The 25234-nt window shown below is 38.8% G+C and overlaps 1 protein-coding gene across 12 annotated transcripts in view; it reads left to right on the top strand.

Moving 5' to 3' along the window:
* Mbtd1 (mbt domain containing 1) overlaps positions 1–25234 on the top strand; it is a 66543-nt gene that overhangs the window by 36785 nt on the left and 4524 nt on the right. For all 12 annotated transcript variants that reach the window (XM_070028404.1, XM_070028405.1, XM_070028403.1 and 9 more), the window contains 10 exons: positions 5319–5436; positions 7738–7872; positions 8023–8111; positions 8292–8526; positions 9289–9344; positions 9656–9760; positions 14680–14827; positions 15967–16049; positions 16295–16529; positions 17214–17291. In XM_070028404.1, the coding sequence (XP_069884505.1) occupies positions 5319–5436; positions 7738–7872; positions 8023–8111; positions 8292–8526; positions 9289–9344; positions 9656–9760; positions 14680–14827; positions 15967–16049; positions 16295–16529; positions 17214–17291 (1282 nt within the window). The remainder of the gene's footprint in view (positions 1–5318; positions 5437–7737; positions 7873–8022; positions 8112–8291; positions 8527–9288; positions 9345–9655; positions 9761–14679; positions 14828–15966; positions 16050–16294; positions 16530–17213; positions 17292–25234) is intronic.

The raw sequence follows: 25234 nt of genomic DNA, 5'->3' as shown, positions 1-25234 counted from the left end.
ATAGTACTAGCTACTCAAGTGGCTAAAATCTGAGGATCATGGTTCAAAGCCAGCCTCAACAGGAAAATCCAGGAAAATCTAATTAACCACCAAAAAACTAGAAGTGGATTAGAAGCAGTTAAATTGGTAGAACTTTAAGCACAAAAAACTTCAGGGACAGTGCCTAGACCCTGAGTTCAAGACGCAGGACCTGCACAAAAAAAAAAAGGAGGAATTAAATGGGGGAGATAAGAAATAAAGGAAACAAATAAATCTAGATTATGGTCTTAATTTTTATTTATTTCCTAAAATAGTTTCTGTTTGGTTTTTTTGTTTTGTTCTGTTTTTGTCAATCATGAGGCTTGAAATCTGAGCTGGAGCGCTGTCCCTCAGCTCTTCAGCTCAAGGCTAGTGCTCTACCACTTGAGCCATAGCACCACTTCTGGTTTTCTGGTTGTTTATTGGAAATAAGAGTTTCACAGCCTTTCCTGCCTGGGCTGGCTTTGAATTGTGATCCTCAAATCTCAGCCTCCTGAGTAGCTACAGGTATGAGCCGCTGGTGCCCTGTTTGTGAGGGTTTTTTTTGGGGGGGGGGTCTCTAAATATTTTTTTAGAATCTCTTGAGCAATTTTTTAAATATTTATGGACTATTTTAATTCTTTCAAATTAGTGGTCTCTGGGCTGGGATGTAGCTCAGTGGCAAAGTGCAACATCCTGGGTTCAATCCCCAGTACCAAAAAAAAAGACCCAGAAAAAAAACTTTAAAAAAAAAAAAAAGGCAATGTTGCTTAGTGGCAGAATGCTTGCCTAACATGCATAAAGCCCTGGGTTCAATTCCTCAGTACCACATAAACTGAAAAAGCCAGAATTGGCACTGTGGCACCAGTGGTAGAGCACTATCCTTGAGCACAGAGAGGCTCAGGGACAGTGCCCAAGCCCTGAGTTCAAGCCCCAGGACTGGCAAAAAAAAAAAAAAAAATAGGCACCAGTGGCTCATACCTATAATTCTAGCAACTTAGGAGGCTGATATCTGAGGATCATAGTTCAAAGCCAGCCTGGGCAGAAAAGTCCTTGAAACTTACCTCCAATAACCACCAGAAAACCAGAAGTGGTGCTGTAGCTCAAGTGGTAGAGTGCTAGCCTGGAGCTGAAGAGTCCAGGGACAGAACCCAGGTCCTAAGTTCAAGCCCTATGGTCTCTGCCCCCCCCATGCGTGTGTGTGTGAGTGCACATTTTCTCATCTTTAATCATGTATCTTATGTAGTCCATTTTTCTTTTGTGCTTTAACTGTACTCCTTGTGTCCGCCACCAGCCCAAAAAGACAGACTCTAGTATCTGCTTGAAAAGTGGGTGGACTTCCTTGAAAGAGTGGGAATTTGTTTTTAATCTGTTTCTGCTACTTGCTGATTCCATTGAGCGGTATATAGGAATCCTAATCTTTTCCTAGGTAGGTTTGTTTGTGAGGGAAATGTTTGTTGTTTTCAGGGGGAGTGGTATTCTTTTGTTGTTTTTTTTGTTGTTTTTGGTGACACTGGAATGGGAATTCAGTGCCTCATGTTTGCTAGGCTGGCACTCTGTACCACTTTTGAACCATGCCTCTAGCCCTTTTTGCTGTAATTATTTTTCAAGTATCATCTTGCTTTTTTTCCTGGGCCAGCCTGAAATCCCAATACTATCTACACTTCCTGTGTAGCTAGGATAGCAAGTGTGTGCCCCATGTCCAACTGGTGATACAGATGGAATATCCCAAATTTTTTTTCAGGCTGAATTTGAACTGCTGTAGTTCCATCTTAATTTTTGAAGAAACTAGAATTACAGGCATGAGCCACCACACCTGGCTTCTAGCTGGTTTTTTTATAATGTTTTCTTTTATGATCAGATGTTATTTTATCTTTCTCACTAGATACATTTTAGTAATCATATACCTGTTAGTCTTAAGGTTCTTTTTCTTTCTTTTTTTTTTTTTTTTTTGTCGGTCGTGGGGCTTAAACTCTGGGCCTGGGCGTTGTCCCTCAGCTCTTCAGCTCAAGGCGAGCGCTCTACCACTTGAGCTACAGCACCACTTCCGGTTTTCTGGTGGTTTATTGGAGATAAGAGTCTCACGGTCTGTCTTGCCCGGGCTGGCTTTGAACCGCGATCCTCAGATCTCAGCCTCCTGAGTAGCTAGGATTACAGGCGTGAGCCACCAGCGCCCGGCTTCTTTTTTAATTTTATTGTCAAAGTGATGTACAGTGGGGATGCAGTTACATATGTAAGGTTAGTGAGTACATTTCTTGTCAGATTTTCCCCCCACCTCATTTTTCTCCCACAACTCCTCCCCCAGTCTTAAGTTTTTTTAATACTGGCTATTTATATGCTTGCCATATTATAGTGATAAATTCTTCCTATGTTTCCTATGTACAACTTCAGGTCTAGCTTCTGCCCACTCGTACAGTTTGTTAATAATAAAGACTGTAGATTTATCAAAAGCTGTAAAATGACAGCTTAGTGGAGAAGAATCTTTTTATCTCCACCCTAAACATTGTGTGCCCTCAACAGCCGCAGCACCAGCAGTCTGGTCTATTGAACTATTTAGGAATGTTCTTAGACTGCAGAAAGTCCTCCTGCCCCCTTCTTTTCTTACAGATAGGTAGAGGTTATACATTTGTCCTCCTTCCCCCTTATTTTCTCACAGGCAGATAGGTAAAGGTTATCATACATTTGTGTTGGGGCCCCCAGAGCCCCCCTCAGATTTGGATTTGGCCATGTCCTACAGGACCTGATGACAGCTTACCTTGCAGGGAAGGAGAGTCGCTCCCAGATAGTTCTCACGAGTGGCCCTGGAGCAGGAAGTGGTGGAGCAGATCTTCCTTGTTTGGGAGGAGCCTGAGGTGGACCTCGCCTCCTGAGTCTGGAAGGTAAATTTGTTGTTACCTGTAAATGATGGTTCTGCTAGTTCATGCTGTGCCAATCCAGACTTTCAAAGGTGTCCCTCCTGCCAGCAAGAGAAGACGGATGACTTGGATGAAGATGGCTGTGAAGCCCTGGGTCATTTAGTCTTCCACATTTATGAATCCTCATTTTCAACAAAAGGGCAGTTATATCTATGAATATAAACACCTTATTTCAACACATTGAGCACATACTATGCTATAACTGGTGCTCTTGTTGATGTTTTTCTTTCTTAATTGTTTTCTTAGAGCAAACCATATGGATTGGTTTAAGAGGGCCTAGCAGAACCACAACCTTACAGGCAAGAACAAATGTCACTTTCTGCTACTTTCTCCTATACCAATCCAGACTGTAGGGACCAAAACATAAGATTTCCCACTCAAGTGAACGTTAAACTTACGAGAGCATATTGACATGTTGTTTCTTTAATGAAATGTGACTAAAACTTAATTTCCTCCAAACAAATGCTAAGGCTTTCCAAAAAAATGACAGATTATTATACCTAGCTCAAAAAGGAGTCCTGTGTGCCAAATTTACCTAGCACTATATCCACCTCATCCCTAGCTTGGCAGTGTAACCATGCCTCTTCTCAATGAAAAATAAACCCAGCTCTCAGATTGGGCAGTCAAGCAGAGAGGAATGGGTGCCCTACTTCAATTTAATGTAATTTTGTACATACATGTAGCTGCATCTATATGTTCAAATTGGTCTTTCTCATAGAAATGAACATGTGGTCTTCGTATTGATGTATGTTAGCTTAGTCTTTGTTACCTACATTCATTGAAGCCTCTTCTTTTCTGTTTATATCTGCTGGCAATAGGGATAGCCTTATAGTCAAGAATAATATAGGGGGAGGTAGCAGAACCTGAGGGGTCCACTCTTCAAATTTACAAAAGAAAGGTAGCCATAAAAGGGGTTTTGGTGGTGGGTGGTGATTTTATTTTTCTTTTTGTTTTTATACAACTTATAGAGATAGGTGATATATCTTCTTTCCCAGAATCACTATTAGTTGAGATAGGGTATATCTCAAGTATTAAGATACAGTCATTCATTGCTTTACTACTCAAAGAATAGCTACTGATAAGTTCTATCTAGTTTCTAGACTTGCCTTAGTCAAAAATTACTTGGCATTCTCTTCCTTTCCTTATGAAATTCTACAAATTATTGAAAGAGCAGGAGATAAATGTTGTTCCAGAAGACTAGCCTGTTCTATAACTATCCACCAAAGTATTAAGGGACCAGAGGAGGCATTTCCAGTTTCCAAATTGGCTATTTCTTGTAACTTGAATGTCTTATGTTTGCTTTTCAGTATTTTAAACCTTTATGTATGTACCTAAATTCACTAATTTGCTACTGCTTAAACTCTAGATAATTGTGAATTGTCTTGTAGTTTAAGGACCAAAATATAAAAGTGGTAATTTGGGAATATGTATTTTGGAAAATCCCCTTGTGATGCTCGTACAGTCCGTTTTCTGAATCCCCTCCGCCCCTTTAACCATTTGGTGTGAAGGCTGCTGGTCACCGACTCATTATAGTAAAAACCAATTATAGTAATTCTTGCCTTGGAAATGTTAAAGTAAGAAGTTATTTAACAAGCCAGCTGCTGGTGGCATGCCTGTAATCCTAGCTACTCAGGCTGAGATATGAGGATCATGGTTCAAAAGCCAGCCTAAGCAGGAAAATGTCTGTGAGACTCTTATCTCCATTTAACCACCAGAAAACTGAAAGTGGTGCTTGGGCTCAAAATGGTAGCCTGCTAGCCTTGAGCAAGAAAGCTCAGGCAGGGACAGCATCCAGGCCCTGAGTTCAAGCCCCATAACTGACAAAAAGAGAAATTATTTAACAGTTTACTCTTGATACTCAACCTCTCACAGGTCTTCACCTCCACCTTTTTAACTTTTAACTTACCTCGTGCTTTTCATGTTTGTTGAAGTACACTGTATTTATAGTCTATGAGTTTAATTGCAATTTAAAATGTAGTAGCTAGGTTTTATTTCTTCGTGTTGGAAACCTCATTGCTAATTGGAACAGTTTTTCCTTCTGCTGTTTGCCCACATCTTAAAGGTTAAGTGTATCCATTCAATGCACCAAAATGCCAACCTTCTCACTTCAGCTTTATCCTGTGCAGTTGAATTTTGTAATTCAGCTTTTAGAAAAATGGATTTTTACATATTATAGTAGGTCTGTTGAATTTTGAATTTGACATGGATCTAATCTTCGTCTTGAGTATGACATTGGCTTTTTCCAAATAGAGTCTCTACAAGGGAAAAGATCAGTTATAAGTTTAGAGAAAAATAGATTAAAAAGGTGGTTTTGCTTCATTATTATTATTGATAATAATACTTAATTTTGAATACATCTAGGCTTTATGTTAATAAGACAGTAACCTAATAATTCTTGTATGACAGGCACCTATGGGGACCTGCTGGGGTGATATATCAGAAAATGTGAGAGTAGAAGTTCCCAATACAGACTGCAGCCTGCCTACCAAAGTCTTCTGGATTGCTGGAATTATAAAACTAGCAGGTGAAAGCATGCATGATGACTTCCTGGAAAATACTAATAATAACTAACCTTTCATAAAAGAGCATGTTTATAAATGTTGCAAGCATTCCCAAATGATATGACCAAATTTGTATCTATAAAAAAGCAAACTAGGTCTGGGAAGGTGGCTCAGTGGTAGAGCACTTGCCTTGCATGCATGAGGCCCTGGGTTCAATTCCTCAGCACCACATAAGCAAAAAGAAAAAAAGCCGGAAGTGGCGCTGTGGCTCAAGTGGTAGAGTGCTAGCCTTGAGCTGAAGAGCTGAGGGACAGCACCCAGGCCCAGAGTTCAGGCCCCAAGACCAGACCAATAAATAAATAAATAAATAAATGAACCATGGAAATATGTCAAGACTTGGCTGAAGTAGTAAAGCACCAGCCAAACAAGTGTTAAAGCTCTGAGTTCAAACTATAATAGTGCTAAGAAGGAAAAAAATGCAAAAACAACTTTTAGTTCCCTGGCCAAATGATAGAAAGCTAGCTTTGAGCAAAAAAAGGCTCAGGGACAGCACCCAGCCCCTGAGATCAAGCCCCAGGAGACAGACACACATGGCCAAGATACTGTTTTCAGCTATTGATGAGCTTTACCATACACTGCAAAACAAATGTTGTATTGGTCCCTAATGTAAATATTTTGCTCTGAAGCTAGTTTGTGCTCATGCAGCATGTACTTAGGACTCTTCGAAGAATGTACCAAGCTCTGTAATGTGTAATATTCAGTTCAATCACCAAACTTTTCCTTGAAATGTTTTCCTGAATATATCAGTATTCTCCATATGTTTATATTCTCAACATTCTGATTTAAAATAGTTTGTGTCCTAGACGTTTTAAGTCCTTTGCACTTAAAGATCCTTTGCTCTAAAGATCAATACATTTAATGTCCAAAGATTGTTTTTGTCTAATTGCATTATGTCTTTTTAAGTCACTTCGCCATTGTGGAGAGGTAAGCTTTGTGTTAATCATAAACTAGTTTACCAATAATTCACAAACCAGTAAGTTCTACAAATTTTAAAACTAAAGATTTAATACTATAAAGTTTAATTGTAAACATTAATGCAAGAAAATGCTAATAACTGAACTTGGTGCCTTGCCTGAAATTCCATTATTGGCCCTTGTTTTATTCTACTAAAGGCTTTATATTAAACCTAAACTGGGACTGGAGGCATGGCTCACTCAAATGGTAGAGCACTAGCTTACCTACCACCATGAGGCTCAAAGTTTAATCGCCAGTACTGTTTTGGTTTTGCACTTTTTTACTTAAGATTTGTTAAATTATAAACAAAATACATACTTTTTGTTTTCCCTAGGAAATAAGAGCCCCCTATTTGCCTAGGACATTAAGTGCTGTCAAATATGTATATTTGTATTCATTGAACTTTTACTTAGCATTTTTCAATCTAATCTACAAATAGGAAAAACTTAGATTCTCAAAGTAGCCATATCCAGATTATAATTGGCTGTCTAATCAGCTGGATAAGATGATTTCTTTGTAATATATTTAAAGTAGGTTTCTGTCACATACGGGATTGTACTAATACCAAAACCTTCTCTTGCACTGGGCACCAATGTTACCTGCCTGTAATTCTAGCTACTCAGGAGGCTGAGCTCTAAGGATTCTAATCCTAATCCCGAACTCATCCTTGCAAAGAAATCTAAGAGACTCTCATCTCCAGTTAATCAGGAAAAAAAAAAAAAACTGCAAATAGAGATATGGCTCAAATGGTAGAGCACCAGCCATGAGTAAAAAAGCTGAGCCTAAAATTGTGGGTAAAATTGAAATGCATTCAAAGGAGAAGCCATGCTCAAAAAAACAGTTGAACTGATTGAACTGAACAATCAGTGTTTCTCAAAGTTTGGTCCATATTCCAGGAACTAGTGGCTCATACTTGTATCTCTAGCTACTCAGGAGGCTGAGTTCTGGGAATTGTAGTTCAAAGCCAGACCAGGCAGAAAAGTCCAGGAGATTTTTATGTCCTATCAACCATCAAAAATAGCCAGAAGCAGCGCTGTGGCTCAAGTGCTAGAGCCCTAAGCCTTGAGCACAAAAAAAGCTCAGGGACAGCACGGAGATCCTGAGTTCAAGCCCCAAGACTGGCATAATTAAAAAAAAAAAAAAAGTTTGGTCCACGGGGACTTGATGTGAGTGTAAAATCTAGAATGGGGCCACTCTCTGTAACTAACAGGCTCTGCAGGTGGTTCTGCAGAGGACAGTAAAGATTGACAACCACTACTACTTCTTTGTTTTTCTGTTTTCTTATTTAGTGATTGATTTGTTGGTTTTAGGTTACAATGCCCTTTTAAGATATGAAGGATTTGAAAATGATTCTGGTCTAGACTTCTGGTGCAATATATGTGGTTCTGATATCCATCCAGTTGGTTGGTGTGCAGCCAGTGGAAAACCTCTTGTTCCTCCTAGAAGTAAGTGGCTTATTCACCCCTACAGTGACTCGAAACATATCTCACACATAATAACCTTAAGGTAATATAGACATTAATATTTTAACAGATAATTTATTAAATACTTCTACTTTCTGCTAAAGCATAATTGGTTATTTTCTTTTATTTTAGCTATTCAACATAAGTATACAAACTGGAAAGCTTTTCTTGTAAAAAGACTTACTGGTGCCAAAACACTTCCTCCAGATTTCTCACAAAAGGTAAAAGCAGGATCTTGTTTATAAAGGATTGAAGAGCGCTTAAGGAACTGTAATTTCATAAACTGAATAATCTATGTTAAAATATTGATTGCATTCAGTATTTTTGACAGTATAGTGTTAAAATTATTTGAAAAATCCTGTCATGAATTTCAAACAGGTTTTGTCTGCTTGAATTTGAAGGTTTCAGAGAGTATGCAGTATCCTTTCAAACCTTGCATGAGAGTAGAAGTGGTTGACAAGAGGCATTTATGTCGAACGCGGGTAGCAGTGGTGGAGAGTGTAATTGGAGGTAGACTGAGGCTAGTGTATGAAGAGAGTGAAGACAGGACGGACGACTTCTGGTGCCATATGCACAGCCCCTTAATCCATCACATCGGTTGGTCTCGAAGCATAGGTCATCGTTTCAAAAGATCTGGTAAGCAGCTACCACAAACTTCCTATTGAAAGTATCCAAGAGGATGAACTTTACTACTTGGTTATTTTTCTCAGCAGAAAAGCATAGACCAAAAATAACATTTGAGTTGTTCAGGCTGCTTATTCTATTTTAATTAGGAAAAGTTCATACCATATTAGTGTCCCTTTAGTGTTCCTTCATGTTCCCTACTCTTGCCTCAATTTAAGAATAAGGCACTTGGGCTGGAAAGTTGGCTCAGTGGTCAAGTGCTTGCCTCTCATGCATGAAGTCCTGGGTTCAATTCCTCAGCACCACATAAGCAAAACAAAAACAAAAAACAAGAAAAAAAAGAATAAGGCACTTTTATGTGGGAGGCCCTGTGTTTGGTCTCTAGCACCACAAAATAATAATAGCAATGATTTTAGTCAAATAGCAATTGTCTTCATTTTCTTATCCAGTCCATTTGCAAGACACAGAGATAAGTTTCCACTTAATCAAAATGGAAAGATTAAGTGTGGCTAGACTTAATATTAGACAGATTAAAACATACTTCTAAACTGGTAATTACCAATTGTAGAATTCTCAGCATTATGAATAGCTGGTGTATATCTAATAGCATATGCACATGTCAACCAGTGCTATTTATTCAACATATATATAAAAGGCATGTCTTTTTGCCATGTTAAAGCATTAGATTCCTTGTGAGTTTGAAGCCTTCAAAGAAATGTGGTTTTTGGTCTTCTCACAAATGCTGACAGATTAGTATGTAACTTTTCCTTGTAGATATTACAAAGAAACAGGATGGACATTTTGATACACCACCACATTTATTTGCTAAGGTAAGAAGTTTTTATAAGAACCCTCATGTATAAATTAAGTTTGAAAGAGGGTTGTGGGTTTGTTCCTAAAATGATAGAAATCACAATTGCATATGTTTACTAAAAAGGATTAAGACCTTATAATTCATAGCTGTCATTGATGTATTATAATTACTTTATAATTATTTGATCCTTTATTCTCTAATAAGAGTTTGAGTTTCAGTATTAGGTAGGTAGGAATAGGCATCAGTAGACGTTTCAAGTTGGTAAAAGTTTAATTACTAAAATCACAACATTTATAACAGTATATGTGCTTTCATATAATTCTTTAGGTAAAAGAAGTAGACCAGAGTGGAGAATGGTTCAAGGAAGGAATGAAATTAGAAGCTATAGACCCATTAAATCTTTCTACAATATGTGTCGCAACCATTAGAAAGGTAAGAGAATATGTATTAAAATATAGAAATCATATTTATAGGAATTTTATTAAGCAAGCAAAATTATAGAATTATTTTTTAATACATAGAATGAGTTGCATACAGTGTTCGTTGTAACAAAGAAAGTGTGACTCTTCAAGATGGAGAAAGTTACTACAAGTTTCAGATCTCTTTTGGGAAGCAGAGGTATTACAGGCACTAAGTGTTTTTACCTTTTTTTTTTTGGCTGGTCCTGGGGCTTGAACTCAGGGCCTGGGTACTATCTCTAAGCTTCTTTTGCTCAAGGAAAGCACTCTACCACTTATACCACAGTGCCACTTCCAGCTTTTTTGAGGAGTTTATTGGAGATAAGAGTTTCATAGACTTACCTGCCTGGGCTGGCTGCAAACTACAATCCTCAGATCTCAGCTTCCTGAGTAGCTAGGATTACAGGCAAGAGCCACCAGCACCTGGCTATATTAAGTACAAAAAAAAAAAAAAATCCCTGAAGAAATTGTTCATACTTTGATATCCCAAACTACCATGTAACTGTCAAATAGAGGGAGATAGCTTGGTCCAGAAAGGCATTTTGAAGACACTAATAATAAACAGCATCCAACTAGTCACTACTGTGGCTATCACTATTTCTCAAATATACTACAGTAACTAAACATGCATACTGAAGGCTTTTAGAAGCCTTTTCTAATGATATTAGGGAAATTAAAGCATTTGATTCAAAATAACTACTTCCTGAGGCTCTTTGAAGAGGGATCAAAGGAGCCAGACCAGTGGCTCACTCCTATAATCCTAGCAACTCAGGAAACTGAGACTTGGGAGGACTGAAGTTCATAGCCCATCAGACAAAAGCATTAGACTTTTAACTCTTATTTACTAGCAAAAGCCAGGCTTGGAGGTATGGCTCCAGTGATAGAGCACATGCCATGAGCAAGAAATCCAGAGAGGTTTTTTGGGGTTTTGGGGGGGACCTGGGCGCTGTCCTTCAGCTCTTCAGCTCAAGACTACCACTTGAGCCACAGTGCCATTTCTAGCTTTTTCTGCTTATGTAGTGCTGAGGAACTGAACCCAGGGCCTCATGCATGCAAAGCAAGCACTCTTATCACTGAGCCACCTTCCCAGCCCCGAGTTTAATAAAAAGAAAAAAAAAATAGCCTGGACTCTTGGCAGACAAAGACAGATCTTTTTTATATGACATGTCAAGATAGTCATTTGTGGGGCTGGGAAGGTGGCTCAGTGGTAGAGCGCTTGCCTTGCATGCCTGAGGCCCTGGGTTCAATTCCTCAGCACCACATAAGCAAAAAGAAAAAAGCTGGAAGTGGTGCTGTGGCTCAAGTAGTAGAGCGCTAGCCTTGAGCTGAAAAGTTGAGGGACAGCGCCCAGGCCCAGAGTTCAGGCCCCACGACTGGACCCAAAAAAAAGAAGAAAAAAAAAAAGTCATTTGGATCTGCAACCTTTATTTGCTGAAAAATATCCTGAGGAGAAAGAATCTTGATTTAAATTACTTCTGGCCAAAAATACCCCAGTACAGAATTGTAACAAGATAAGTTTATCTTCATTTTCCTTTTTATGATTTTTGTTCTTGGTAGAACTTTATTTATTCTTTTTTCTTCTCCTTTTCATATGAAGAGTTCTCGGTTCTTAGAATCAGGATTCCTTAGGGAACTTTGGAAAGTACAGGTAGCTAAACCTCTTATCCTTTATTCTAATTTAATCAGTCTAGGTTTGAACTTAAGCACTGGCATTTTTTTAAAGGCAGGTCATTTTTTTTATTATATATTTTTTTATTGTAAAGATACTGTACAGAAGGGTTACAGTTACATGAGCAAGGTAATGAGTCCATTTCCTGTTGAGCATTGTTACCCCCTCCTTTGTTTTTCCCCTAGCATTGCTTCCCTCCTCACCTCCTAACTCCTAGGCAGGTCATTTTCATGGACAGTGATGGTTAAGAATCAGTAATTCAAAAGGAAATGTAATCACTACCTGACTTATGTAATTGTAACCCCTCATTACATCACCTTTACAATAAAATTTTAAAAATTAAAAAAAGAACCAATAGTCCAAGGCCAGGCATAGTGGTATGTTCCTATAAAACTCAAAAGACAGAGATCAAAAGGATTGTAATTTGAAACCAGCCTAGGTAAAAAAATTAGCAAGGCCCACCCATTTCAATAAACATAAGACTCTTTCAAAAAGTTAAAGCAAAAAAAAAAAAGCCTATGGGTACACATGAAGACCAAGGCAAGATAATCAGCAGTCTGGTCACAGAAAAATATAAAACAAGAAGGGGAAAAAAAAACACTGGTTCAGAATCTACTTGTGTAACAGTATAACTTGAGATTTGAATTACAGCACTACTTAGAGCCGAAGCCAAAAGAATTAAGTTACAATGAATGCATGTCCTGTGTGCCTGTATTCATGGCAACACAGGTAGACAGGACTGACTCCAAATCCTGTTCCTTCCTGTTTACCCCACAGAAACCACCTGATAAGGTTTAAAATACAGATTTTCATGTCCTACTGTAGACCTGTGTAATTAGAATCACAAGAAATATCCAGAAATCTGTACTTGTCTTTAAAAAAAAAGAAGAAGAAAGTAAAAACAAAAAATTCTCCAAGTGGATGGGCATGGGTGGCTCAAGCCTACAATCCTAGCTACTCCAGAGGCTAAGTTCTGTGGATCTCAATTCAAAGTCAGCCCAGGCAGGAAAGTTCCCATGAGACTTTTATCTCCAATTAACCATTCAAAAACCAGAAGTATAGCTGTTGCTCAAAGTGTTAAGAGCACTAGCCTTGAGCATAAAAGCTCAGGGACAGCACACAGGCCCTAAGTTCAAGACCCACAACCTGCCAAAAAAAATTCTCCAGGTGATTCTAACAACCAATCAGGTTGGGAAGTAATGCCATCAGAACATAATCTGCTCTGGAGAAATGAACATGAAATGATGTCCCAGTGAGCAGCATATCAGGTGTCAGAGAAGAAATTATGATCATAACTACTTTTGTTTTGAACTTTAAAAAGTTTGTAGCCAGGCATTGGTGGCTCACACCTGTAAATCCTAGCTACTCAGAAGGCTGAGATCTGAGGATCACAGTTCAAAGCCAGCCCAGGCAGAATAGTCACTGTGAGACTCTCATCTCAAAGTAACCATTGAAAAACTGAAGTCGCATTGTGGCTCAAATGGTAGAGTGCTAGCCTTGAGCACAAAAAAGCTTAGGGACAGCACCCAGGATCTGAGTTCAAGCCCTACAACCAACAAAAAAAAGTTTGTAGTCTTGGGCTGGTGGGATGCCTTAAGCCCACTAGCACCTTGCAGTCATACGGGCCTAAATTCAATCTTCAGTATCACAAAAATAATACTGTTAATAATGAAAAAAGTTTACAGTCTTGAAACAAAAGTAAGATGTGTCAGGCACCAGTGGTTCCTGCCTGTAATCCAAGCTACACAAGAGGCTGAAAGCTGAGTATCTAGATTCAAAGCCAGCCTGAGCAGATAAACCTGTGTGAGATTCTTATCTTGTTAGCAAAATACCAAAGTGGAAATGTGAGTCAAGTGGTAGAGCACCAGCCTTGAGTGAAAAAATCCAAATGAGAGTACAGGTACCTCTGTTCAAGACTCCTTTCCTAGCATACACACACCCCAAAAAAATAAAAAGATCAAGTTGAAAGCTCAAAAGCTTGGGAAGGGGCAGAGAGTGTGGCTCAGTGGTAGAGTGCTTGCTTAGCATACATGAAGCCCTGGGTTCTATTCCTCTGTACCACATGAACAGAAAAAAACTGGAAGTGGTGCTGTGGCTCAAGTGGTAGGTCGCTAGCTTTGAGCTGAAGAGCTCAGGCCCAGAGTTCAAACCACATGGCTGTCAAAAAAAAAAAGGCTTGGGAAAATGATAATGCTCCATCAGAAGGAAAGAAAGAAAGAAAGGTATGAACTGAGTTAAGACTTAGCTTCAGTCTTTAACAGACACAGATATGCTCAGATCTCTTGAGATACTGCTGTTGAATCTTGGAATCTTGGCTTGTTTTTTGTATACACTACTACATTTTACATGGGTTTTTAGTATAGCTTCTATTCTTTTTTTTGTCAGTCGTGGGGCTTGAACTCTGGGCCTGGGTGCTATCCCTCAAGCTCTTCAGCTCAAGGCTAGCACTCTACCACTTAAGCCACAGTGCCACTTCCAGTTTTCTGGTGGTTAATTGGAGATAAGAGTCTCATGGACTTTCCTGCCCGGGCTGGCTTTGAACCATGATCTTCAGCTCTCAGCCTCCCTGAGTAGCTAAGATTGCAGGCATGAACCACTGATACCTGGCTATATAGCTTAGCTTCTATTCTTGAACATTATTCAATAAAAACGCATTTCTCTACCAGGCACTAGTGGCTCACACCTGTAATCCTAGTTCAGGACACTGAGATCTGAGGATTCTAGACTCAAAGCCAGCCTAGGCAGGAAAGTCTATGAGACTCTTATCTCCAATTAGATTCTTTATCTCCAATTAACCACCCAAAAGTCTGGAAGTGGAGCTGTGGCTCAAGTGGTACAGTGCTGGCCTTGAGCACAAAAGGTCAGGGACAGCACCCAACCCCTGTGCTCAAGCCCAGGGACCAGCATTAAAAACAAAAAAATGAGAAGGAGGGGCTGTGAAGGTGGCCCAGTGGTAGAGTGCTTGCCTTGCATGCATGAGGCCCTGGGTTCGATTCCTCAGCACCGCATAAGCAAAAAGCCGGAAGTGGCGCTGTGGCTCAAGTGGTAGAGCGCTAGCCTTGAACTGAAGAGCTGAGGGACAGCGCCCAGGCCCAGAGTTCAGGCCCCACAACCGGACCCAAAAAAAAAAAAATGAGAAGGAGAAGCATTTCTCATGAAGTTTCCAGGCTTTTTTCTAATAATGGAATCTAATTTCAAGTACTTGGATTCTCTTAATTTAAAAGGTGCTGGCTGATGGATTCCTGATGATCGGGATCGATGGCTCAGAAGCAGCAGATGGATCTGACTGGTTCTGTTACCATGCAACCTCTCCTTCTATTTTCCCTGTTGGTTTCTGTGAAATTAATATGATTGAACTTACTCCACCAAGAGGTACATCCTGTGTAAACACTGAGTCTTACCCTTGCTATCTTCTTACATGGTGTCTCTTTACATTTAACACAGCCTGATATTTTCTTTTTCTGTGGGTTTATGGAACATGTATGTATATGCAGATTAAATATACCAAATCTGGATTGCTATGAAAACACCAAATACTGTACCTAGCTAGCTTTAGTAAGCTTTATTAGTTTGGAATTTTTTTTCTGAGCACCTGTGCAATATTCAGGGAGACTGCAGGGGTCTCAGGGATCTCTTTTATTAATACTTAGATTTTGAGGGAAAGAACTTACCTTCCTAGATGTGGTGGCTTTTTAAAAAGCCTTTTTTTTTTTTTTTTTTTTTTTTGCATACTTGAAGCAATTCGCATGGCCTAACTAGTGGTTTTTCTAAGTTCAGTGTCTTAGTCAAAGATTTTTCTTATGATGGAATGATAGTAAAACAAAACAAGTTTTATTAAAATATTTACTCATCTAGTTTTCTTCCTCAAATATAAAAAAGAAGAAGAAAAACTATGAATGTAGCCTATTATGTGCTAGGTTGTTGTAAAGCAAAGATCTGAAAAGTGAGTCTTCAGCTGAGGTGGCTCAGTGGTAAAGCTCATAGCAAGCACAAGGTGCTGGGTTTGATCCCCAGTACCACAAAAGCAAGTCTACCCTTTTTATAGTAAGAATAGAGGAGAGCCACTTTTGTATAGAGTATGTGTCTAGAAAAGAAGAATGAATATAATGGAGTAACCAGTGTGCTCAGCAGTATTAGAACATAATTAAAGTTCATTAAAAAAAATTCAACCTACCGGTGGCTCATGCCTATAATCCCAGCTACTCAGGAGGCTGAGATCTGAGGATCGAGGTTCAAAGCCAGCCCAGACAGAAAAGTCCATGAAACTCTTATCTCCAATAAACCACCAGAAACCAGAAGTGGCACTGTAGCTCAAGTGATAGAGCGCTAGCCTTGAGCTGAAGAGTGAGCAACAGAGCCCAGGCCCAGAGTTCAAGCCCCATGACCAACCAAAAAAAAAAAAATTGAGCCTAACATATGATGGGGCTCTAGGTGATTAACCTTTTTGATTTGCACTTTAGTATTATGTTAACTTTACATAAACTATTACTTACACTGATACTGTTTTTTAGGTTACACAAAACTTCCTTTTAAATGGTTTGACTACCTCAGGGAGACTGGCTCCATTGCAGCACCAGTAAAACTATTTAATAAGGTAAATGTAAAGGGTAGCCTAACTGTCATAACATAAATGATAAATGTATACTATAGTTTATCCAAATGTCTTTGCCTTGTAAGCAAATATTTGGCAATAAAAGAATATATGGGGTCTTTTTTTGCATAATTCAAGAATTACTTGGGGTCTTTGGGGTTTATATTGTATTTGGCTACATTGCTTTTCTTAGTATATTTGTGCATTCTTGCATACATTGGTGTTAATTTCTTGCTTCTCTCTGTCAGGATGTTCCAAATCATGGATTTCGTGTAGGCATGAAGTTAGAAGCTGTGGATCTCATGGAGCCACGTTTAATATGTGTAGCCACAGTTACTCGAATTATTCATCGTCTCTTGAGAATACATTTTGATGGATGGGAAGAAGAGTATGACCAGTGGGTAGACTGTGAGTCCCCTGACCTCTATCCTGTAGGGTGGTGTCAGTTAACTGGATATCAGCTACAGCCTCCAGCATCACAGTGTAAGTTTGTATTCAGAAAAGGTTCCCTTTTGTAAAAATCAAAAATTCTCTAGAGGACTATCTTACATAAATCATCGTGGTAGCTCACAGAACAGGAATATACCTATGTGTGACTGGTTGACAGGTAAGACACTAAGACTTAACAGAATCACAAAATCAGACCATATGTACTTGGCAATGCTAACTCAATAGTAAGTTATATAGTGGTTGTAGCAACACTGCTGTCACCAAATAAAACTAGACTTACTATAATTACCAGCTACAAATATATTGGTGTATAGTAAATAATGTTGAGTACACAATGAAATCTGTCTCATACTGTATTCAGCTTTATGGTTTTTTTTTTTGTTTTTGTTTTTTGGGGGGGGTCCGGTCATAGGGCCTAAACTCTGGGCTTGGGCACTGTCCCTCAGCTCTTCAGCTCAAGGCTAGCTCTCTACCACTTGAACCACAGTGCCACTTACGGCTTTTTTTCTTTTTGCTTATGTGGTGCTGGGTAATCGAACCCAAGGCCTCATGCATGCAAGGCAAGTGCTTTACCACTGAGTCACTTTCCCAGCCCCTCAGCTTTATGGTTTTATAGGAACAAATATATCCTTATTTTCAAAGCATCATGTACTCTGATAAGCATAATCTTCAATAGTAAGCAAGTGTGTGGTACCAACTTTTCCTTTTATTTTTCAGCATCAAGAGAAAGCCAATCAGCTTCATCAAAACAGAAGAAAAAAGCTAAGTCCCAGCAATACAAAGGACATAAGAAAAGTGGGTCACCACGTGGTGTTTACATACATTTTCTAATTGTTAACCAATTGGGGTCACAGTGGTCTTCCACAGAAAATTCTATCCCTGTGAGAGCTGATGCTTGTTTATTATGTATTATGCTTAAAGGTGCAGTATGCCATAAAAGGCAAACCTTCCACTAATAACAAACAATTAACAGGAGCAATGATATCATGGAATTTCAAGTATACATAGTAAAAAATAGAGCCTGCGAATGATTCTTGCAGTAATATGTAAAGCTTCAGAAAGTCAATGGTTTTTGTTTTGGGGGTTTTGGGAGATTTTTTTACTTTCTATTTTATAAAACTTTAAAAAAGCAGATACTTGGTGCTTACACAGATTTGGAGCCTAATAAACCATTCTTTCTGCAAAGTTCTTTCTAGAATGATTCTTGTAAGAAATTCAGGTGGACCGATTTCCAAATTATTCCAAATATGTTATCTATATTGTATTTTACCTTATAGTAATCAGTTATTGGCATTTATTAGCCACAGTAATATAAAATATGATAACTATATTTGACGATTTTCAAGTATGTCTTTATCATAGAAAGCCACAGGTTTGCTTATGGAATTCATCATAGAATATTTCACTCTGAGATGTTTATTTTTAATTGAAGATTTTTTAATAGTAAAACATACTTCAGTATTAAAACTGAAAGACTTCCAACTGACTTGCATATGTTCAAATAAGTAAAAATCTAGCTCATTAACCGAGGGATGACTGGTAGAAAAATTAAGTAAATTCTATTCTTACCTTCCTGATGAGCTTTTTAAGCCTTCTTAAACTGGACTAGTAGTGGTACTTTGAAAACATGGCTCACTCCCAGCATGAAGCCCTAGCCAGCCTCACTCACACTAGTGACATCGCAAGTACACAGAAAGGCTGTCACCTGCCTTGTCTTCTATGGGCAGAACTTACACAAACACACTCTCAGAATTAATTTTTCCCCACCTGCTACTGGGAAGGGAAGGACTGGTATTCATCAAAAAGAGGTTTAGAATATTACCAGATCAGATGGATGAGGCTGTACTTCCACTCAGCCGAATGAGCTTAGGATAAGTTCCCGTTGCAATTTCATGTCTGAAGATGAACCATAGCAGGTATGAGCTCTAGGCTTTCTGTAAAATGGATCAACAGGCTGATTTAACCCCTTTTCTCACTTTCTGTTGGACAAGACTGAGATTTCAGAATTTGGTCTCTAGGACATGGAATTAGGATGTATTTGTACTTAGTGGCTTATGAAGAATCGCCTTTATTGATTGATGGGTAGAATGCACAGTTCACAAACCTTCACTGTGACTTACAGGGTTCATTGTGACTTACAGGTTTTAAATTATTTTGAGCTAATGGGTTAGGGGAATGGAAAGAAATATGTAGTTGATCAAGTAAGAATGTCAATATCACAAGATAAAAATTAAGAATGAGAATGTCCATTTTTAGTAATATTTATCCTATTTCTAGATGCACTGAGTAAAATGGCTATACATAGAATACATTTCTTTTTTGTTTGTTTGTCTGTCCTGGGGCTTGAACTCAGGGCCTGGGCACTGTCTCTGAGCTTCTTTTGCTCAAGGCTAACACTCTTATCATTTGAGCCACAGCACTACTTTGGCTTTTTTTTGTGTATGTGGTACTGAGAAGTCAAGCCCAGGGCTTCATGCATGCTAGGCAAGCACTCTATCACTAAGCCACATTCCCCACCCTAGAATATATTTCTTAGCTGACACTTTGATAGCTTTTAGTATTGAAGACATCATCTCTAATGCCTTTAAGTTTTTCTTGGGACTTAGAAATACAAACCCACAATACTTACTAGAAACCCCTGGGGCCATGTGTTTCAGAATTCAGAAACTTTTGGAATTGTTGTTGTTGTTGTTGGGCCAGTCTTGCAGCTTGAACTCTGGCCTGGACACTGTCCCTGAACTTTTTTTGCTCAAGAATAGTGTTCTAGGGGCTGGGAAGTTGGCTCAGTGGTAGAGCGCTTGCCTTGCATGCCTGAGGCCCTGGGTTCAATTCCTCAGCACCACATAAGCAAAAAGAAAAAAGCCGGAAGTGGTGCTGTAGCTCAAGTGGTAGGGCACTAGCCTTGAGCTGAAGAGCTGAGGGACACAGTGCTCAGGCCCAGAGTTCAGGCCCCACAACCGGATCAAAAAAAAAAAAAAAAATAGTGTTCTACCACTTTAACCACAGCTTCACTTCTAGCTTTTGGGGGGTTATTTGGATATAAGAGTATCAGGGACTTTCTTACATAGGCTGGCTTCAAACTGAGATCATCAGATCTCATCCTCCTGAGTAGCTAGGATTACAGGTGTGAGCCACCAGCACCTGGCATGGATTTTAGAAAAGAAACAATGTATGTAGATTATACTGCATAATATCCATTGAAAGACTCTGGAGCATTTTCTGAAGCAAAATGTAAATACTTACATAAAATAGGCCAAGTAAATATTATAAATATGTCACCAAGTAACAATGGTTTTGTTGACAAAACTTTACCAAAAACTTTTCTGAATGTTAGCATTGAAGTGTTAAGCAGATGTTTTCATTGTAAGGTGCTATTCATTTTTGGTTTGTGGGGGGTTGGGTTTTTTGTCTTTTTTTCTTAAAAATGTAGCTTACTAGAAAAATTTCCCACAAAACTTCAGTTCCAAAGATAACAGAACTTAGGGTTTCAAAACCTAAGCCAGCACCACAGCACACAGGTAGCAGCGGATGGACTACACACCTTGCGTTTCTCTTTGAGTTTGCTGATAGAATTTTTTTTTCTGCCTTTATTGTTTCATCTTATAGCTCTTTAGTCTTTTTCTACTTAAAGTTCATCAGAATGTTGTTTGGTGGTGTTATCCTTTTTGTAGAGACAGATACTCAATTTGTTACCTAGCTTGGTGATTAATGAGCTGAGTTTGTGCCATAAAGGGAGAGTTGTTAGCTAGACTGATCTCAAAAGCCTTTTTCTGTCAAGTAATTGTGGAGCAGAAAAAGCAACAGTAATTTCCATTTTAAGTTTCACCATATTCAGAGGCTACTGTGAGGTGGAGATTTCTCTTTTTACCCCTACAGGGTATATTATGCTGGAAAGAGTCTTTAGTAGTCACTGCACATGGTTTTATTTTGGCAATTGAGAGTTGAGTGTGTACCTGCTAGTAATTTAGCATCCAGATTGTTTTATATAGGAGTACTGCTGTCTTAGATTATCTTTAGTTCTGATTTTCTGAAACTGAAATATTTTTTATCTGTGCTGTTATATACTTTGGAGAAAAAGAGACAACTTACAGTTGCAATTATATGTACATATTCATATTAATCGGCTTACAACCTATTTAGTTCACTGTGCCTGACGGTAGTTTAGTATTTTCAAAGTTCAAACTAGATCTTAGGCTGGTGAAAACATTGTGTAAAGTCATCAAAGGCTTAGGGTTTTTTATGAGCCTGAAACCAAAGGATGTGATGAATTGATTTCAGAAGAACTTAGGTTACAGACTTAGAAGCAAAAGTCGTAAGCTTTGTATAAGAATTAAAAGTACTGCCAGACTCCGGTGGCTCACGCCTGTAATCCTAGCTACTCAGGAGGCTGAGATCTGAGGATCTCAGTTCAAAGCCAGCCCATGCAGGAAAGTCTGTGAGACTCTTATCTCCAATAAACCACTCAGAAAACTGGAAGTGGTGCTGTGGCTCAAGTGGTAGAGCCCTCGCCTTGAGCTGAAGAGCACAGGGACAGTGCCCAAGCCCAGAGTTCAAGTCCCATAACCAACCAAAAAAAGAAAAGTACTTACTGAAAAGATACATTGCTAACTAAAAGTTATGGGAGAACCATGTTTATCAATACTTTCCTGCTGCACAGTTGATAAGTCTGAACCTTGACTAAGTGTGATTTCTCCCTGAAGGCATGTTTAAGCAGTGGAATGCTACCTTAAAAGGAGTACTTTAAGGTGGGTGCCAAATCCTAGCTATTTTCAGGAGGCTGAGATCTGAGGATCACAGTTCAAAGCTAACCCAGGCAGGAAAGTCTGGGAGACTTTTATCAACTAAAGAAAAGCCAAAAGTAGCACTATGCCTCAAGTGGTAGGAGTGCTCGCCTTAAGCAAAAGAATCTCAGGGACAGTGTCCAGACCCTAAGACCAGCACACACACACACAAAAAGATCTCTCAAGATATGCATGCAGCTCAGCACTGCTAGCATGCTTTACAAAGCCCTACTGGTTCCTAGAACTGAAGAAGATAATTAAAACACCTTCTTGGTCTTCCACTGGCTTTTTATCCTATCTCAAGCTGAAATTGTCCTGAAAGAAATTAGCCAGCTATTCTTCATACTAAATGCTCTGTAGTTCATTTTACTTTGTTTGAAATTTATTTGAGAGACATCAGGGCTGTCTGAGAAAGTAGAAACAGTCTCACTACACACACACACCCTTGTTTTCAGACATAGTCTGGTGTGGTCAGTTCTCTCTGCCAAAGAGTATCTGTCCTATGCAACCAGCTTTCCTAGTTATACAAAATGCACTTTTCTTACCACGCAGAAAAGTCAAAGCTTACTTTAGTCTGACTTGATGTTTAGAGAGGAAGATGCCAGTTGGGAAGAAGCCTGTCAGTTTGTCGAGCGGGGTGCGGAGGAGCTTCTCTGGTGACGAAGAGTTGACTCCTCCTCCATATGGAACCCTGCCAGCACAGACAGCCCCTGAGGCCTTCCCACCTCCCAGCACTAGCCGAGAGTTCAGGCCCAGCCTCAAAACAGGTAACTAGTCATGCAGCACCTCAGGTGCTTCAGAGGGCAACGTGCTGGGCAGGGTGGTGGGAGACAAAGCATGGTCTGGCATGACAGGTGCGCTGACTCATTGAAGTTTTTATTTTCTTTTACTTAAAAATATTCATTCTCACTGGTCCTTGATAGTCACTTCACTAAGACATGCCATCTCAGGAAAGGACTTTTTGTTGAGCTTCAATTCAACTTAGGGTAAAATTACCATTTCACTTTATGGAATTGTGAAACAACTTCTGTTTCATGCTTGCATTGAAATGGTTAAATATTTTACATTTCACAATTCTTGTGAGGGATCTGTCTGCTTGATCAGACCAAAGTAAGGCTTTCTTCATAACATTCCATAACATCTCATTCATAAAAGGAGCTGTGTTTTGAGTTCTAGAGAACTTTGAGGTTTAGTAGTAACATTACCTTGATCTGGGGTGACTTTCATATATAAAGGAATGCAATCAGTGCCTGTGTGATCTTGGTGTTGAATTTGAGTGAAATGTATTTCCATTAATTTCATGTTCCTGTATGTGTAGTGATTAAACTAGGTACATGACATTTAGTTTGAGTTTTAATTCATTAGGCCAGGGAGCTAGATTGCAAGACAGTAGAAGGATTTTGCCCTTTGTAATTGCTAAGAAAAAGGTGGCAGCATTGTCAGGAAGGCTGCACTTTCACAGGGTGAACTGTAGACAGGAGTCCAGGTCCTCTCACTTCAAAGCCAAAGTTGTATCTGTCATGTAACTTGCTTTTAAACTAATTTTTTAAATCTGATCAACCTTCTTTAAAACATCTTTTTATAAGACTTAGTGCCTAGAAACTGTTTTCTTCAGTTTCTTCTATTAATATTTTTACATTTAAAGCCATCAGTTTTTCTCTTTGGGTTTTTTTGGGAGGGAGGGGTCGACCCTCTTGAAACGTATTCTCACAGTGTGAGAGATGGAGAAGCCTTCTTGCTTCTTACGAGTCCTGTTTTTCTAAAGATCATTCTAATATCCTTATGCTAGAGGAAATTGTGCCCTTCTAAAAACAAATTATCATTACAAACCCCAAGTTACATGCTCATTAATGGAAACCTTTCAAAATTCTATCTAAAAGGCATTCCGGTTTCTTATACTTGCTATTTATAAAATAGACTTCCTTTACCTAATTAAATATAGATAATGTGAGTTCTGATGTTTGAATTTTTACTGGATTTTCAGTGTATTGTCTTTAAACAGATTTAATTTTAGAGGCACGTGTTTTGTTTTGTGAGATTCTGATTCGTGGAAAACTGCGTGACTTCCGGGATTGCAAAACCCCATGATGGAAGGAAACCGTGTGACTCCAATGCGACTTCCCTTTTCCTCTAGTGTCTTCTGAGCTGAGGGTACATCTTGAGGCGTGTTGGGATGCTTTCTTCTGGTGACACTGTAGGGACTGCATTACCACTTAATTACCTGAAAGCCACATTGATTAACTGTTGAGTATATTATTTGAAAGCTTTATAGCTGCGAAAATGTCATACCCATTAATCTGTCTTTTGAAAGGTTAGTGATTATTGTCAACAAAGTGACCTCTGTAAAATCAGAGCTAAGAAAATGTATTATAAAAAGTGCCATTAGGTTCAGGAGCTATTTATCTCATCCATCATTCATTGAGAATAAGGCCTGGAAAGGAGAAATGATTATTGTGAATGAACATACCAGACAGGCTTTCTTCTGGGCTCCATGGAAACAATGGAACATTGCATTAAAACATTCCACATCTGAGTGAGTGTTTCACCTTTATCTTCAGTGATTCTTTTAAGTACATCATTTCCATATTTTCACATAACTAGAAGCCTAATTCCGAGAATTTAATTTCTGATATTGAAAATGCATGTAGCTCCAGGATGGGTTATAAAACTCAGCTTACCTTTCTACATTTAAAAAAAACATCCATATGAGTAAAACATGTTTGATCTTGAAGCATAGTAATTCCCATTCATTTAGCCATCTGATCATCATGTAATAAGATACTGTTTTAACCAACCTTTTATTGTGGGTACTGCACCTTTAATGAAATCTGGATTTTCTGTTCCTTGTGTCTTGTTTTTATGGTATTGTTAAAATGTCACTAACACCTAATGCATGTTGGTTAGATTTGAAAGATAACTATTACACACTTGGTATTGTTCTCTGTAACAGCATTTTTATTAAGCAGTTTTTTGGTTTGTTTTTTTTTTTTTTTTAAGAAATCCAGTTTTACTTGCTAAACTTTAACTGACTTGATTGGTGTTTTGTTATTATACACCAGATGTATTCACTTTTCTGTCTTTGGGTGATTCTTCTTCACCAATACCAAAACAGATATCAAAATAACAAAAATAAATGGTTTTCTCTCAAAAGATTATTCCTTTTGGGGATTGCTTTGTTTTTTAGTTTGTTTTTATGCCAAACTGGGGCTTGAACTCAGGGCCTTGTGCTCTCACTTTGTGTCTTGAACCACACCTCTACTTCTGCCTTTTTGCTGGTTAATTGGAGATAACAGTCTCTCTAATTTACCTGATGTCTATAAGGCCAGCTGGCTTTAGACATCAGTCCTTTGATCTCATTCTCCTGAGTAGTTAGGATTGATGTAAGCCACCATCACCTGACCCTGTTTTTTTGTTTTTGTTTTTGTTTTTGTTTGGTGGCGTTGGTTTTTTTGGGGGGGAGGGTTGTTTTGTTTTGTTTGCCAGGCGTAAGGCTTAAACTCAAGGCCTGGGTGCTGTCCCTGAGCTTTTTTTTTTTTTTTTGCTCAAAGTTAGTGCTCTACCACTTGAGCCATAGCTCTACTTCTGGCTGTTGGTGATTAATTAGAGTCTCACAGCCTTTCCTGCCACAGCTGGCTTCAAACCAAGATTCTGAGGTCTACAGGTGTGAGCCACTGGCATCTGGCTAGAGGCTATTTTTTTTTAATCATTTTCTACAACTAAAATCAGGAAATGGGAACTAAAAGTACAGGTCAACAGTAGAGCACTGGGTAATTGTATTGAGAGGCTCATAAAAGGAGATAGGAAAATTGCAAAGTTAAACTTGGCCTGTGATCAATTTGGGGCTCATCAAAGAAAATTCCTTTTTTCTTGACCCTTACTTATATAATAAAGCCCTTAGAACTAAGAGTTCTGATCATCATTTATTCTGTGGCCGCCAGAGATTGGAAACAGTTCTCC

This window comes from Dipodomys merriami, unplaced genomic scaffold, assembly GCF_024711535.1.
Source record: "Dipodomys merriami isolate MVZ:Mamm:240054 unplaced genomic scaffold, mDipMer1.0.p SCAF_19, whole genome shotgun sequence".
NCBI classification, from domain to species: domain Eukaryota; kingdom Metazoa; phylum Chordata; class Mammalia; order Rodentia; family Heteromyidae; genus Dipodomys; species Dipodomys merriami.
Note: the sequence above shows the minus strand (reverse complement) of the source record. Positions and strands in the feature narration are given on the sequence as shown.